The sequence below is a fragment of the Argopecten irradians genome, chromosome 5, assembly GCF_041381155.1.
Source record: "Argopecten irradians isolate NY chromosome 5, Ai_NY, whole genome shotgun sequence".
Taxonomy (NCBI): Eukaryota; Metazoa; Mollusca; class Bivalvia; order Pectinida; family Pectinidae; genus Argopecten; species Argopecten irradians.
The window spans coordinates 13,878,097-13,895,742 of NC_091138.1; the positions used below are offsets into that span (position 1 = coordinate 13,878,097).

Sequence of the window (17,646 nt, forward strand, 5' to 3'; positions counted from 1 at the left end):
AAGTGAGTAGTCCACTTCTAACTAGGTGGCTACCAGATGCTATCCATCACAGCAGACCAATTACAGACTACAAATATTTATCAGGAATCTGAGAGATAAGAATCACAATTTAGTTGTCTGAATCCTTCACCTCTGTGTGGCTGTGTGTCTGCAAATGTTGGTCAGTTGGTCATGGATTGATTCAACCAACCCTGCAGATACAAATGAACTATTCTAATTCAAACACTGGAAGGGTTTATTCCAAGATTCCAGGGATGTATGAGTTAACCATCTTCTGATATGTTGTTTTACAGAGAGTAAATCCATCCCCCTATGGCCAGTAATTGGCCATAGGGGGATGGATGCCCCACCTTGGCTTTGATATTGCAACAGACTTATATTAGAATGTCAGTGTATATTTGTCTTATTTTATCTGATAAAGCTCACCTGGTCCGAAGGACCGAGGTGAGCTTATGGGATACCGCAGCGTCCGGCGTCCGTCGTCCGGCGTCCGGCGTCCGTCAACAATCGACTTCTTCTCCATAACCGCTGGTCGGATTTCAACAAAATTTGACTGGTAGCATCCTTATGGGCTACTAACTGAAAATTGTACAAATGATGGGGCTGATCCCCCGGGGGCCTGAGGGGCGGGGCCAAAAGGGGTCAATTTGGCTATTTCCATATAAACGACTTCTTCTCTGAAACCAAGCATGGGATAGCACCCATAATGCAATGGTAGCATCCTAATAGGTTGGGGATTCAAAATTGTACAAATGATGGGGCTGACCCCCCGGGGAACTGAGGGGCGGGGTCAAATGGGGCCAATTTGGCTATTTCCATAAAACGACTTCTTCTCTGAAACTAAGCAAGAGATAGCACTCATAATGCAATGGTAGTATCGTTATAGGGTTGGGATTCAAAATTGTACAAATGATGGGGCTGACCCCCAGGGGGCCTGAGGGGCGGGGTCAAAAGGGGTCAATTTGGCTATTTCCATATAAACGACTTCTTCTCTGAAACTAAGCATGGGATAGCACTCATAATGCAATGGTAGTATCGTTATAGGGTTGGGATTCAAAATTGTACAAATGATGGGGCTGACCCCAAGGGGGCCTGAGGGGCGGGGGTCAAAAGGGGCCAATTTGGCTATTTCCATATAAATGACTTCTTCTCTGAACCTAAGCATGGTATAGCACCCATAATGCAATGGTAGCATCCTTATAGTGTGGGGATTCAAAATTGTGCAAATGATAGGGCTGACCCCCTGGGGGCCTGAGGGGCGGGGTCAAAAGGGGTCAATTTGGCTATTTCCATATAAATGACTTTTTCTCTGCAACTAAGCATGGTATAGCACCCATAATGCAATGGTAGCATTCTTATAGGGTGGGGATTCCAAATTGTGCAAATGATAGGGCTGACCCCCGGGGGCCTGAGGGGCGGGGTCAAAAGGGGTCAATTTCCATATAAATGACTTTTTCTCTGCAACTTAACATGGGATTACGCTCATAATGCAATGGTTACATCCTTATAGGGTTTGGATTCAAAATTTTGCAAATGATTGGGCTGACCCCCCCTGGGGCCTGAAGGGTGGGGTCAAAAGGGGTTAATTTAGCTATTTCCATATAAACGACTTCTTCTCTGTAACTAAGAATGGAAGAGCACTTATAATGCAATGGTAGCATCCTTATAGGGTTGGGATTTGAAATTGTACAAATGATAGGGCTGACCCCCGGGGCCTTAGACGGCAATACATGTAGATGCGAGGTCAAAAAGGTCAATTAGGCTACTACTTTCATATAAATTACTTTGTCTCTGAACCTATGTATTGGATAGCATATTTGTATGGTATCAATAGCATCATTGTATGGTTGTGATTCAAAATTAAACTTTGGAAGTCAATGTTGCTTATTTTTCTAATTGTCAGAGTCTTGTGATAATTACTAAAAAAAAAACCAGGTGAGCGATACAGGCCCTCTGGGCCTCTTGTCTGATAAAGCGTCATTTGAATGGCAAAATCAATAAACTATATACTAATACTTAAATTTTCTGTGAAACTTTGTGTGTAATTTATTCATTATTTGGAAATAACTTTCCTTCTAAAAAAAAACTAGCAAATTACACCATAACTTATATCTAGAACTACCATATTCAAAAGTTAATTATACTTCTTGATATCAATATAAGAAATCAGCTGAATGTTCTCAAAAACACATGACCAGATTTGAAGTCTGATGGTACAGCTGTCTAGTATGTAATGTGATGAACTCCTCACATCTCGGAATGTTTTGAATCATGCAATATCTGTTGAGATCATTAATGGTTTTTACTCTGCAGCCGTTGGTGAAGTTTAAGAGTCATCTGTACTATGAGGAAAAAGATCAAGTAACAGAAACAGAGAAGAGTCTAAAACCTATACGGGGGAGTCAGGTGAGTGATGGTCAATACAGGTAGGATGGGTAATCACACAGGTATGCAGGTTATCACAAAGGTATCTTAGGTAATCATTGGGAGTGATGATTGATTCAGGTATTATCACAGGTAATCATTATTTAGCTATGATTGGTATTGACATGGGTAAAGCATGCAATTTATTGGAAAGATAGGTAATTAATGAAGAAGGCAAATAGGTTGTGATTGATTCAGGTATGGGAGGTGATTGCAAAGGTAAAGCAAGTAATTAATGAAGAAAACAGGTAATTTGAATACACCTGAAGCAGCGTAATCAATGTCTCTGTGTTGTTTAATTTAAGACTTAATTTAAATACAGAAGATGCTTCCTGATATATTGAATTTGGCATATAGAAAGGGATAGTCCTGAAATGTCTTAACAGAACTAGGAATATCAGGTAAAACTGGCCATAATGGTTGTAAGATCTAATATCTGTGAGTCATAGGAGCTTCACTGCATCCGTGTGCAGACTTGACAGATGCCCAGACACCTAATTGGACTGTGTGGCTCTTAATCTGCTTATGAGTAATCAAACATGTATGTACAATAAATCAGGTAAGCTGATACAATAAGGTCCTATTGATGTTTGTTATTGATATCTTGTAAACAGTGGAACAGGAAGATGTATGGAAGGATTCCCAATGCACATCATTATACATTTATAGCTAGATAAATCATAATCACATAATATGTACCGAGTTAAGGTATTTTCATGACAATCATTACTTTACATAATACTGTACAATTTAATTGGAATGTTTCCATTTCTGTGCCAGATTTTTAGTAACAAGAGAGGACTTTATGAATTGTAAACATTTATAGCTATGAATGTAAAGGGAGAAGGATAAAAAATACTTTTAACATACATGTTTTATGATTTCTCGTTTTAGCACTTTTCGCGTAAGCAAAATTGTATTTCAGTATATTGTTTATATACAGCCAATATGATCATTGTGCTAACTCATCATTGCACTTAACCTGTTCAAAATTAACTTTGCACTAAAGTATGTATGTTTACAGTAGTTTACAATATACTTTATTGAATGTGTTTTGATGGCAATCTGATTAAAATACAGATCCTTATAACCACTACGTTCAATAGAGGATCTGACAACATCCTATAAGGGGTCATGTTCGGATGACCTTTATACCACCTGTATTTCAGATCACATGTATTTTCTACACATTACTACATCAATTGAAAACGTCATTTCGTAACATTTTACATATACGATTAGCTTTGGTGTGCTCTTAGGGCCAGATGACTACATACATGAAAATAATTCTGACAGTTTTTTCAAACTATCTCATCCGCAGAAAATCACATTCAAGATTCTGATGATAGCAAATTGATTGGCCATTTCCAAATGTCACCTGGACATGACCTCTAATGAGATGCTGTCAGATCCTCTTATCAAATGTAGTGATAATAAGGATCTGTATTTTGATTGTTTTGATGGTTTTTCAGATGATTATGTACAAGAACGGAGTGTCCCAGGGGATTGCTTTTGAGGATGTATACGAGGGCTGGTACTACCCTTGTATCTCTCTGTATAAAAACGCCAAGGTAAAGCTTTATAGAATCTCCCTTTTATTTTGCTGTATAAAAACGCAAAGGTAAAGCTTTATATAAAAAATTACCTTTATATCTCAATGCATAAAAATGCTCTTACATCTCATTGAAAAGCTAAAGAAAAGCTTTATTTGTGCAATATGTTTTAACCCTCGTTTCTCATAATATAAGTAGGTACAGTTGTAAATGTGTATCGGATTACCCTAGAAACTAATTTTATAAAAAAGAAAAGCTTCAGGGATTTCCCTATTTGGTTGTAAGTGTCTGATATAGTGTCATCATTTTTATCAAATCATATCGGTAGATTTACACAAACCGATATAAGTAAATTTCCTTATTTCACTCTAGGTAACTGTAAACTTTGGACCTGATTTTAAGTGTGCACCACAGGGCCTTAAAGGTTTTAAGCCAGTAAGTATCAGTGTTTGTATGGAATTTGATATTGTTTTTATGCTAAAATCCATCCCAACAGGAAATGACTTGCTAACAGTATCAGTCCGAGTTTACTTCCTTGGAACACTAGTATTTCTGATTTCCTAAAATGTAATCCTAATAATAGAGAACAATAAACTATGTTGTCAGAACATTGTTAACTGGTGAAGTTTCTATGGTGGTAATAAGCCAAATAATGTTAACACAGATCATATCTTACTCATGTATTCATTTCAAGAAAAAGACCCTACCTGATATATTTTCTCAATTAGTGGTGGAATTTAAAAATGTCTATGATAATGTCTCGATTCAGTCATTTTGGCGTTGACAGATATAGAACCCTTGTTCAACAAGGTTATAGAAAAAATCTTGCAGGTTGTTTACCATTCAGTATGATGCTGTATTTCAGATGTCTGATGCTGCTTCACAGACAATGATAGAATATGCTCTAGCTGATATATTGTACCATGTGGAAAATGAAGGCAAACTACCAGAGTTCTAAGGAAAGGGGAACAAAGTGTCTGAAACTAAAGTGAGGAATACAACATGTAGAACAGCAGAATTCTGTGCCATTAAAATAAACATTAAACAAAAATGTGAGGACGTCCATAAACTGATCAACCATTCCACAGAGAGGTGTTAGAAGTTTAAGGATTTCAAGAGATTGAACAAAATTATTCAATTAAACATTAGTGATTCTTACTATATCATGGAAGAAGCGAGGGCTTTACCAACATGTAATCCTCAATCCCTACTTAATATTCATTGTTACAATGACCTAACTTTATATATACCTAACCAGTAGGTATTGATGAAGAGTTATTGGCCTTTTTGCATTTAGATATTGTTTTGTATTACATTAGAAAAAAGAACAATTCAGTTATCGATAATGACATTTTCACAAAGTTTCTATGGAGTAACTCCAATTTTCTTGGGCCAAATTATCCAATAGTAATCATACTGCTTCTGTAATAATAATGTACTGATGGGGGATCAGGATGCCTATTTTAAATAGTCTGTGTTCAGTAGTTGTTTTTGTAGTATAATCATGTTGTATTTTGTGTGTGACAAGATTTGTGGTCATCCTTAATATGTCACTCAAATCATTCTTTGTGCATGATTAGTGTGGAAGGACAAGATAGAATGTATGTATGTTAGTACATATCATATGTAAATAATGTACTAGCTTTTTATGAAAGTATAAATTGAGATTGTGTATATGCAGTTTTATGTAAGGACTTTATCAAAGAAACTTGTATTACAATATAAAGAAAGCCCATCAGTAAATACTTGTATCAAAACTAATTTCCTGTGATACTGTTTAAAATGAGGTGGTTATTATTCACAAAGATTTATAAATTGGGTTTTAGAACATCCAAATAATATTTCAGAAAATTCAAACTTCAGAATTTTTTTTATCTCATGTTGATATTTCAATTCTGAACTATCAGCTTTAATGATTTCTAAGTTTTCCCGAGGAATTTATAAGAGTGAAGTCGGAAATGTTCCATCAGTGACATTTCCTCCCATGGTACTACAGAACAAGCTTTTTGGCATGAAACATAAAGGGGAATAACTCAAACAAACCAAACTTTTCTTCTAGTTCTACTTTATATACACATGTAGTTACTTTATAGTTACCTAATTAAATTGAACTTGTAATTCCACTTCCCGACGATATATTCTTGCAATGCAGCTTGTCATAGAGCATCATAGTGAAGTGGAAATACAACTATACAAATGTTGTTAAGATGACTACCAACTTAAAACACTCCAAGTATGTAATTCAAAAACAAACCATTGAATAGTAAATGTCATGAATTTATTGATAATTGTATATTGTAGAATTATTATTGGCATTTGGAAGAATTTGTTCACAAGCATTTGCTCTTTGTCACACCATTAACATTCTGAATGTCAAAAAGCACATTCAACACTTAGATACTGATGCTAATGTGACGTTTTAACAAGCTAACGGCCATTATAGTTAAAGGGACATGAACCTCAATAAACCATGTAAATTTGAGTAAAATACATAGTTAAGACGTATCAGATACCTTACTAAGTAATATATATCAGTTATTGTGCAAATGTGTCAAATAAAATGATTATAATGGAAATTCCATCTTTCTGTATTTTGAACCGGCCTGGTCGAATTTTGTAACGATAGTATAGTAGTGTTGAACTTTAGTGACCTCCCACAATGCACTGCACAAATGTAAACAAAATGTTAGGTCAAAAACGTAGGTGAAGCGAACACAAACGAATTCTGATAGAAAACAGTGTACGTCAAGAGTCAGTTACGTGTGCGATTTGGAAAGTAGGTAAATATAAATGGATCAATGAAATGCAAGAGACGGGAGCAACTCCCCACTTTATACTTGCGTGATGTACATATGTGCAATAAGTCAGGAACCTCACTTCGCGGTGCCCTGTCGAATGATAAGTCTCGTTTGACTTTTGACTTATAATTCTTAGGCTAAATACAAACAAATAACAAATAAGGCTTAAACTTCATTTGTCAACCATCGTAAATTAGAAAATAATCTTAAAATGTGGAAAACAACTATTCCTTGTCATGTCAGCAAGTTTGTTGTTCATTATAACCTCGCTTTCGGCCAGCTGTCGTTTTGTGTTCCAAAAATAGAATATGACGGTCTATTTTTATCATTTTTGAGGAAGGTATTCCCCACATTTTCCTGTCGTTTTAGATTACTAATCATTGTAATAAAATATTCAATAAACATCTGAAAACCATACCTAAGCATACAGAACAACTTATTTAAGGTTCATGTCCCTTTAAGGCATAGACATATTGTCACGCATGCGCACAGCAAAACTCAAATCAGAGGGAGACAACTCATGTTATTTTACCTTCCTACAGTGTCTATACTAACGTCTTTTGTCATACACAGACCAGAATTGACCTTCAGACATAACTATACAACACAGTACAAGTACTGCCATCTGTATCACCATACATAAAAGTTTAACTTCACTCCTCATGTTTACAAATGATTGTATGAATAAAATTGTATGAAGTATTTTGTAAAAGGTGAAACGAACAAAATCACAAAGGAGATCAGTAAAAAATACTTGTTTAAAACTTTCATACATTTTTGTCAATACACACAGCCACAAAGCAAGGTTTTTCTTCATTAATAACACGGATAATACTTATTTAGCTGAAAGACAATAAAAAATCTCAATTGTATGAATGGTGAATCTACTAATTGTTCTGTTCTAGTCTACAAGATAGCTTTTGAACAGCTGCTTTTCAGGAGCAAGACAATGATTTCATCCAGAGAACAGAGATTGATGGTCTGTCAGCGTCAATCCTAGCTGAGTTTCGTAAAGAAAGAGGGAAATCCCAGTCGAATTGCATACCGAAAGAGGAAAATCCCAGTCGAGTTTCATACAGAAATAGGGAAATCCAGTCCAGTTTCATACAGAAAGAGGGAAATCCCAGTCGAGCTGCATACAGAAAGAGGGAAATCCCAGTCAAGTTTCATACAGAAAGAGGGAAATCCCAGTCGAACTGCATACAGAAAGAGGGAAATCCCACTCGATTTTCATACAGAAAGAGGGAAATCCAGTCTAGTTTCATACAGAAAGAGGGAAATCCCAGTCCAGTTTCATACAGAAAGAGGGTTATCCCAGTCGAGCTGCATACAGAAAGAGGGATATCCCATTTGATTTTCATACAGAAAGAGGGAAATCCCAGTCCAGTTTCATACAGAAAGAGGGTTATCCCAGTCGTGCTGCATACAGAAAGAGGGAAATCCCAGTCCAGTTTCATACAGAAAGAGGGTTATCCCAGTCGAGCTGCATACAGAAAGAGGGAAATCCCAGTCCAGTTTCATACTTAACCAGGGAAATGTTAACTTTTTAGTATTAACATATATCTTCTATAGTCCAATATCTTGGACACTTGAGCAAATTGTTTTAGAATTGATATTAAAAACCTTATTAGGGCCCCGCATCGAGATGCGGGTGCCCTATAGTAATCAGGTTGTCCGTCCGTCCGTCTGTCCGTTTTTTTTCTTTTGCACATTAATGATGGAAGGGAGTGGAGTATTTTCCCCATATTTTACATGATGATTCCCCATCCATCCTAGATCTGCTTGGTAATTTTTCAGGCTGAAATTAAATTAAAAAATCGGCCATCTTGGATTTTAACATTAAAAAAATCACAATGTTGTTGCTCTTAACTGATAAACATTTTGTTATAACATTATGATGCAAAGTTGTTCAGAATTAAACAAGGAGTTGACTGTCCAAAGGTAAGGTCATGGGCCAAGGTTACTAAGTCAAGGTAAGGTCAAATTTATTTGAGTTAATTGTATGCTCTTAATGTAATGTTAGCTTGGAATCAGGATTCAAGTTAAATACTTGGAAGACTTTTTCCAAAGAATTATAATAATGTACCATCATCAGTTTCCCAATTAATGTTGACATTAATTATTTATTAGCAACATATAGCTAACACGGAAGAATTCGTTGTCAAAATACTACTTTTCCACTTAAGCACGTCAGACACATAGCGGGGCCCTTTCTGACGTGTCAGTGTTCTAGTTTCAGTTGACAAACTCTTTTCAAGTATGAATTCTCTTTAGATTTAACTATTTTAAATGAGTATAGCAGATATCAGTATCAGTGTTTTATAGAAGATGGCTAAATATTGCATGCAAAGGTAATACATGTACTTCCTATTATAATTCAGTGCATGATCTCATTATTTCTAGATTTCAATATGAAATTAACAGATTTCAGCTAAATATCTGTATCCTTTGTGACAGGATAAGAGTATTGTTCAAACATTGGCCCCATACCAAATATTTCAATAATATAATTGATATTACTTTGTCCTATACACAGGAATAGATACACTTTGTAGTGTCATCACTTAGTCTGCTTCCTACAGCACACGCAGGCTAGATACTCAGCATCAGACACATACATTACAGATAAACACAGTCTGCTTCCTACAGTACATGCAGGCTAGATACTCAGCATCAGACACATACATTACAGATAAACACAGTCTGCTTCCTACAGTACACGCAGGCTAGATACTCAGCATCAGACACATACATTACAGATATACACTGAGATTGCACAAGTCCACTATTTCATGTCTATAGATTTGCTCATTGTCCGTTTCTATACACCTTCCTCAGTTCATTAACCAGACTAACCAGTATAGGGTTCCCACCCTGATCTTCTATCAGGTTCAGCAGTCTGAAACATATAGCCATTAGTTATCACTCTAATAACATATTACAACAATCATTTCTTAGCCTTAATATTACCAACTGATGCCATCATGATCACTACAATATCTTATTTTTTGGGGTATATGAGTTTGAAATATCAAGATTTCTTCTCTAACACAAAAAATTGAGACAAAAAAAGGTTATGCAATATTACCAAAATGGATAAGTGTTTGTCACAGTCTTAACAGACTTGTTATATGTACTGAGAATTACAAAAGTATGGAGTTCCAAAGACAGAATGCTACAGAAAAACTGCAGAAGAAAATACAACTATTTTTCTAGTTCTTTTTGGGAGACTGATTGGTTACTTCTCAAATATAAAAATATATCACAGGATTTTTACCTTGCTTCTAGTTCTTCAAGTACCGTTCTGGTGTAAACAAAAGATCCTAACTTTTCTAAAACCTCCACACAGTATTTCTTTACATCATTGTCAGTTGTTTTCTGTCGTAATATGCCTTATATTGGTCAAGGAAATGCAATTTAGATGAAGTCTTATTACTATAAATTAAAACATAGGTATACAATGAACATCAAAGCAAGTGTTTACATTTTGGCATGTTTAATATAATTTATCAAAATTGTAAATATTAGCAAACTAAAGACTATGACAGACAAAATCATGTTTGATTGGTAGTGGTAATATGAACTACTGGTGTGAATTTGAATGATTTCCAGCATTAACTACTAAGAATTTCACATAAAGTTCATTATTAACCACAGTTGAGTGCAGTAAGGATACTGAGGACTTGGTTGTTGTCTGGACTAGATCGGATCCCATGGATGATCGGGAATGAGAATTTACCCTCCGTCAGATCCTCACAGTAACTTTTATTTGCTTCATACTGTAATTTGAACAAACATAACATTTCTCAAATGATATAAAAATCATGTTTGTTTCCCCAAAGAAGTAACAAGACAATCAGGTGAACCAAACATCAATTTTCACAAAATTTACAAGATTTTAGCTTTCAATGTTTTACTATGCAGTATATTGCAAGGACGCCCAGGATATTCTGTGACTCTGGTACATGATTAGAATGACTTTATGATTGTAAATCTAGCACACATTACATAACCAAATACAAGACAGGAGTGATCATCCTTTAAGACTTACCTCTTTGGATATCAGATTAGCATAATCGTCTCTGATTTGGAAGTAAAGTCCCAACACGTCTAATACTGGTTTGAGGTCACTGTAAAATGAAAATAATCATTATTTCCATTATTTGATATCTTGACCAATTGCATTGTCCACTGTTCATCAAACATCCACCTTCCAAATTGAGAATTGAAGCAGAGAGAAGTTAACCTGATACATTTTTGAATAGTTCTTAAGCTAAACTAAACTTTGGTTTTATCATATCTAACATGCATTAAAAAGCATGAAATAAATGTATTCTGTGTAGATGAGGTAAAGAAACATTTGAGATAGTCAAACATATTCCTGAATCACAGCACCATACCTCTTGTTCTCACTAAACAGCTGCATCAGTCGGACTGCCAGGCCAAATAGTCCACCAGTCTCTGTAACATAACAAATATGTCATTTAGTACTTTCTGCTGAAGCAAGTATGACACATGAAATATTACCAGAAAAGGGGAGATAATTCTCGGTATTTTACATAACATAGAAGGTATAATGATACATCTTTTTAATAATATAATATGTTTATTTTGATCAGAAAACAAATACATATATTAGGTATACCACTAAAATCCTATTACCAGATATGATGCAATAACTTTGTTATTTTCCTATTACCATTAACGGGGAAATTAATCTTTATATGAAAATTACCCAATGGGCGATAAATTTAAATGTTATCTTCTGATATTAGAAATAGATAGTTTACACACTACCTACTTTTAGTGACCATGGCTTTGTACTCATCCTCCGTGGGACAGATGATGGCGTCCCTCCAGTATATATCCATGCCCTGTCCACGGTGGAGCTCCAACAGTTGTTCTGTGGACAAATACGAGGAAAAAGATAAAAACTTAGCCTTAGACATATTAAATTGGACTTGGAAATGCCTGGCAAATCACCCAAATACTGGTTAAGAACTTGAGACCTAACAAATTAATGATCAACCAAATTATTCTACTTTACCTGTGAAGACTTTGGTTGCCTCTGGATGCTCCAGTTTTAACACTTTCTGTAGTCCCAGGAAGTATACATAGTTAGCAGAGTTGATGGTGTGTGGTACACCGTATATACTGTGTGCAACTGAAAAGATGAAAGTCAAACAGGTCCATATGTACATAATCTACAAATTATATGTAGCTTTGGTTCATTTTGTTAAATGTTCTATAGCAGGGTCATTTACTCATAGAACGATGTTATGGTTTTGTAGGTTGAAAAAAAAAACCCACTAACCTAGAGTCAGTACCTGGCAAGTAACGACTGCCTCACATGGGTTTTGTACTTACAACCCAGAGGAGAAAGGAAGTGATGGGCTTTCGGGACACATTAACCACTTAGACAACACAGATGGAAATATATTTTAGTACTACGCCTAGCCTCCACATTCCATATTAAGGAATGAGGTAATTCAGAAAGAAAGGGGACATAAAATTATTGATTTTCAAAATACTTTTATAGCAACCTACCTGGAATGCCTCGTCTTAATTTTGAACTATCTTCTATATCATCTATTCTGAAATCAAAATAAAATATATGAACAAATAAAATCAAATGGTAGTATTTCATGTCACTTTTTGTATATAATATAGAAAAAATATTTGTTACAAGATTTTAGTTTAAAATCAGACAGCAATGAATCATTATTTCTATAACAAATATGATGGATACTCACAATAAACTAGCATTGTGTAACATCTGGGTTGCCTCCCCTATAATTGCTAGCTTTTCTGGTGGTATGTTGAGCCAGTGGTTGAATGCCTACAAAGAAATGAAAGAATAATTTTTTTTTCAATCACCAAGCCATTATATTAATAATCTATAAAACATACAAATATGGCCAATTAAACTTTATGATTTTATTAATGGCTTGCAATAGGGGTCAACTCAAATGTATCATGGTATAACAGTTAGCAAAATCATGTCAATACTGGTCATGCAGCAACCAATTAACACAGACTCTTCATAAATTACCAAAGTCTCTTGATATCTTATGCTGTACATGTCAATGTAACTGATTATAAGGACAGACCATTTACTGAAACACATTTCGTTAATGGTAGAATAGACGACTTTATAACACTAAGTTAGATGGCTGATACACCTAATGAAAGGAAGATAATCTGATGTGACTACTTACCTCTGCAAGTTTGCCCCTTACTTTTTTACCAGGAATTTGACAAATGTATTTGTATGGTTCCAATAACACCTAATAAAAGAAGGAATCATAATTTGCTAGATGAATACATGTAAAAAACTGATCAGTTGATTTGAGTGCATGTTAACAGTTACAAATTTTCAGCATTTTACTTTTCTTCCCTCTTATAAAAATATACTTTTTATTCTAAAAACCCAAGATTTGAAATGACAAAGTTATGAATTTATGGACATATATGACAAAGACTAGAGGAACATAACTGTTTTAGAAATGTTCTAGTAATAAGAACCATTATAAAACATATAAATATCAAAACATAGGACAAAGTTATCAAATCATTAAAATAACATGAAATGTATAACAGGTAATTTTCAACATTCAAAGATTTGCTACTTACTTGCTCTGTTGTTTGTTCAAATGATTGGGACGACATCTTAGTTTATTTAATGAAAGCACCTGCAGCTGAAAAAAATTAAGTTAAAAATATAGAACCTAGTAAAGGTAATTCTGCTCATTTTTATAAGGAATATGATTACATATACATTTATGTATGTCTCTACTCAATAGTGAATCTGATTAACATATAACTGAAGTTAACAGGAAAGGAGGGAGATTAGGTGGATGCTTTATCAATTAAAGTGGGTATCTGTGTTACGAGGATAGAACCTATCCAATCTAGTCAATAAACCTAAAATTTTTCAAAAAAATATTATCAAATACAAGTTAGGCCACTTACATTGTGCAGAATTTTCTCTATTATAGCAATTCTAGTGGGTATTTTTGATCAATATCATAATCATTATTATGCTTAACCAAATTTATGCGGTATCACAGCCAACTTTTAACTAGAAAAAATGTACTGGATACTGCCTCATATTAAGTGCGCAGCTCTCTATATCTGTTGCATAGAGCAAAGCTCTAGTGACCATAACATGTGTGTGAGCATATAGATTCCAATACAATCCAATATACCCATGGACTTTGAAATCGTGTCCCCTGGGAAAAGTGTTGCGCCTCCATGCAGACAGCTATGTTTTAATTCTCGTTATCAGCACAACAAGATTTGAAATTTTCTCTATAAATGAAATGTGTCATCAGGATAAACAAAATGGTCAAAATGATATAGTCTGCATGTTGTTGAGCGCAACACTGTCAGCCATGACGTCATGAATCTTGTTGCCAAAGATGACAACAACTATTCTTGCACATTTTTATGTTGCCAAGTTATCTACCTTTGAGAGAAAACAAGATTGAAGCTATTCAAGTTGAATGTATTTCTTTCTGTCCTGTATATGACGATTGTCGATATGTTGCTAACCACAAAACATCCATCAACAGTGTTGAAGAATTACATTTAAAAGATCCAATGATCAGACTACAAGTTTAAACGATCTTGTGCTGAGATTATAATTCTAACTGTGTTTACAATTGGTTTCTCCTGTAGCTGCGCTCTTCTGAAGTTTTGTCTTAAATTCCATATTAAAACCATTGATTGTGGAAAAGAAAATTTAGCAAGTGTAGTGGAATTGGACTGGGTCAATCATCAGTACGTGACCGGGTACATGTAGTTCAGTCGGTACAGCTAGTTTTCAGAGATCCTGGGTACTATATGAACCTCAGTCTGGCCGCTAAATTTTATTCTCTCCTGTTACATCAGTAACATATGGGAGTCCATGAAAGGACTCTCCAATATGTCAATTAAGCTTCTGTACAGTAGATGTAACAATTCATCTAGTTACAGATGGTCCAACAAGACCATTGCAAATATCTTGTCATTTGATCTTCTAATACAATGTCTTAAATAAAGCTAGTTAAGCAACCATAATAGGCCTACCTGGTTACATGTACTATCAACAATAGCTACTGTTGTAGCGGAAAAGATATCACCTTCTGAATATCTTTTCCGCTACAACAGTAGCTATATCAACAAATACAATAAAAAGATAAAAACCTAAAAACTAGGACATTTTGAGTGTAAAACAGTTATAATTGTGTTAAAAGTAACCCGAAAATTTGATTTTCCCAACCAGAATCAAATACATTTTTCATGTTTAGGTAATGTAAACATTATTTGCTTTTAATTTTACCGGTAAGTCCACAAGCCGGCGGTTTTTGGGTGACAGCGGAATCATACTTACTCGTAGGACTACTGTGTTGTATGCAGGAAATTCCTTTATATCAGAGACAGCATAAACAGACTATCACTGACTCTATGATTGTGAGGTATATTTATAAATTCAGTACTTATTATACATGTCTATAAAAAGCGGATGACAAATGCCTGGGTGTGATTAGCCACGACTGTTTACAATTTTAAGCGTCTCAATGACCACGATGAAGATTATAATTTACCGGCAAAGGAACCAACAATATCTATTTTTTTTCCGGGAATTTTTAATCTGTCAGCTATTAATCAAGTCATAAAGTAGGAGTTTGGTTGTGCATCTATTTTTTAAACTATTTACTGATGAAAATTAGGATTACTAAATATCATTTTTGTTTTATGCATATTTTGGTATTTCAAACCACATATCTAAGAAGAGTTATTGCCCTTTGGCCAACCATTTACAAATGTATTTCATTTCTGGTTCATTCAGTGTCCTATGGTTAATTTAATTAGAACCAGATATACTGAATGGATTAAGGATTTGAAGAAGTTTTTGCTGCATTTTGTCGCCAATTTCATGCTGTAAAATGTCAAATCTGCGTATTGAAGCACAGGGATATGAGAATTAGTTACAGTTTATATAACTCAGAATGCCCATAGACCATTTTTGACGTTTTAGGGGTCTAGATCAAAAATCGGTTAAAATCACGTATAAAGTATAATGTAGAATATGATTTTTACCGCTTTTTGATCTAGATGCCTTAAACGGCAAAAAATGATCAATTGGCACTCTTACACCCTCAGATCGAGGCTGTGTATTGAAGCATTTCCAAAGGACACGTTTTCTATCCAAACATGATACATGATTTCTCACAGGGACTTCGTGTATGCTTAAATTTTCACTGTCAAAAAATAATAATTATCCTTTTTCTTTCGGCAAATGTAAAGTTCGAGGAACTAAAAGAAGCTAAGGAGAAAAGAAACTTAATTTGACCAAAGAAAACGACACGTGGTTGTTTCCAAACTGACACTTTTGCTATGAGCAGAATGAAGTTTTACAAAAATCGATATCTAAATATCAGCGTCTATCCCTTAGGGGCGTTTTACTTTACAGTCAATGGAGATTCTGGTCTGGTGACGTTATGTAAAATGATAAATTGACGTTGAGCTACTGTATAGTATTCCCAAGGTGTCAGAGTCTATGTAGACACAACTTCAAGTTTAATATCGATCAAATCCATTCAGTCACTTACAGTACAAAACTTTAGGATGTTAAAAGCAATATAGGATTTGTGAGTAAGTATTAGAGTAATTTATACCTATAGGACGTAATTACATGATCGCCCATGTACGTCCTTGAGTAATACATTTTTTGTCGTATCCGACCAATGACCAGCCGACCATGTAAGTGTTAACGAATCGACTTGAACTGTCTGTCGTCTTCGACATCAATTGTATAGTATAGACAAAAATGACATACCGGCTTGGTTACGCTTTCGTCTGAAGAATTGTTATACAATGTATTACGCTGTATTTCCAGCCAACAATGGCCTTAAACACAATTCACGATTTGATTGTTTATTTTTAGCTTCATTCACATTGACCACTATCTTGGTGAAAATACCAATATAACCTAATCCGCGTCTGAGAGATATATAACAGATACTAGACAAGAGACTGTAACAGTAATTTCACCAGCAGTTCCCCCATATGAGGCTCTGATGGGACTCATATTGCACGCGGAGAACTAAGGACCAGTTGAAATAACAATTCATATCATCTAGACTATGTACTGTATCCATTTCTTCTTTTTGTCTTCATTAAGACACGCAAAAAAGGAGAACAATATACATATATGATCTTTTTCATGCATATTGCAGATGCCATGTAAGCACCTAGAGATCACTAACTTTACAAGCCCACGTGCTGTTTGGTAACATGTCGGTCCTCGCCTAACTATTTACAAGACTGTTTCATGAGATCCATACATAAGACATTTGGTTGGTGAAAGGTTTTGGCATGCTAAACGTTACAATCAGTATAAGAACACACCGCTGACATTGATACGGGGTGTGCAGCTCGTTACGGAACAAAAGTCGACATAAAAATCAATATATGTTTTGGTCATAAATCTATATGCAGTATTCAAATATCAAATTAGATCTAGCTAGATCAACAGTAGAAGTTTCGTCTGCTTTAAAGGAGATATTGGTATTGAAATTAATGTAGTTTATCCCCACAATCATGAATGCAATGAAACTTTTACACATGGATACGCCGTCAAATCCAATATCTTCTTCATATCTGGGCCACGTTACATAAGAGCTTGGGCTTTATTTAGCATTTTATCACACGGCATATATATTTTTTCTTGTTTAACCATTCTTGGATTGATCGTTTACATGAAAATAAATCCATAAAACATTTATAAATTGTCTGGCGGGAGGCCTGTCGAGTGTTTTATTCCATAGCTATCAATATTTATGGTTCCAGAAATAAGAAGACATTATGTTTTCCAAATGTAGTTC

At 34.9% G+C, this 17,646-nt stretch overlaps 2 protein-coding genes across 4 annotated transcripts in view; one reads left to right on the forward strand and one right to left on the reverse strand.

The window, feature by feature from the left end:
- The window catches only part of LOC138322932 (set1/Ash2 histone methyltransferase complex subunit ASH2-like), a 48,277-nt gene extending 42,012 nt beyond the window's left edge, over positions 1-6,265 (forward strand). For all 3 annotated transcript variants that reach the window (XM_069267174.1, XM_069267175.1, XM_069267176.1), the window contains exons 15-18: positions 2,314-2,406; positions 3,897-3,995; positions 4,350-4,412; positions 4,843-6,265. In XM_069267174.1, coding sequence (XP_069123275.1) covers positions 2,314-2,406; positions 3,897-3,995; positions 4,350-4,412; positions 4,843-4,935 — 348 coding nt within the window. In that variant the 3' untranslated portion in view covers positions 4,936-6,265. The remainder of the gene's footprint in view (positions 1-2,313; positions 2,407-3,896; positions 3,996-4,349; positions 4,413-4,842) is intronic.
- Positions 6,239-15,322, reverse strand: LOC138322934 (geranylgeranyl pyrophosphate synthase-like). The gene is made up of 12 exons (XM_069267181.1): positions 15,150-15,322; positions 13,409-13,473; positions 12,994-13,062; positions 12,529-12,614; positions 12,323-12,369; positions 11,823-11,939; positions 11,577-11,678; positions 11,176-11,236; positions 10,827-10,905; positions 10,452-10,554; positions 10,053-10,167; positions 6,239-9,674 (listed from the first exon to the last, which is right to left on the reverse strand). Exons 2-12 carry the CDS (start codon positions 13,442-13,444, stop codon positions 9,584-9,586), a joined length of 906 nt encoding a protein of 301 aa, XP_069123282.1. The 5' UTR covers positions 13,445-13,473; positions 15,150-15,322; the 3' UTR covers positions 6,239-9,583.
- Positions 15,323-17,646: the final 2,324 nt, after the last annotated feature.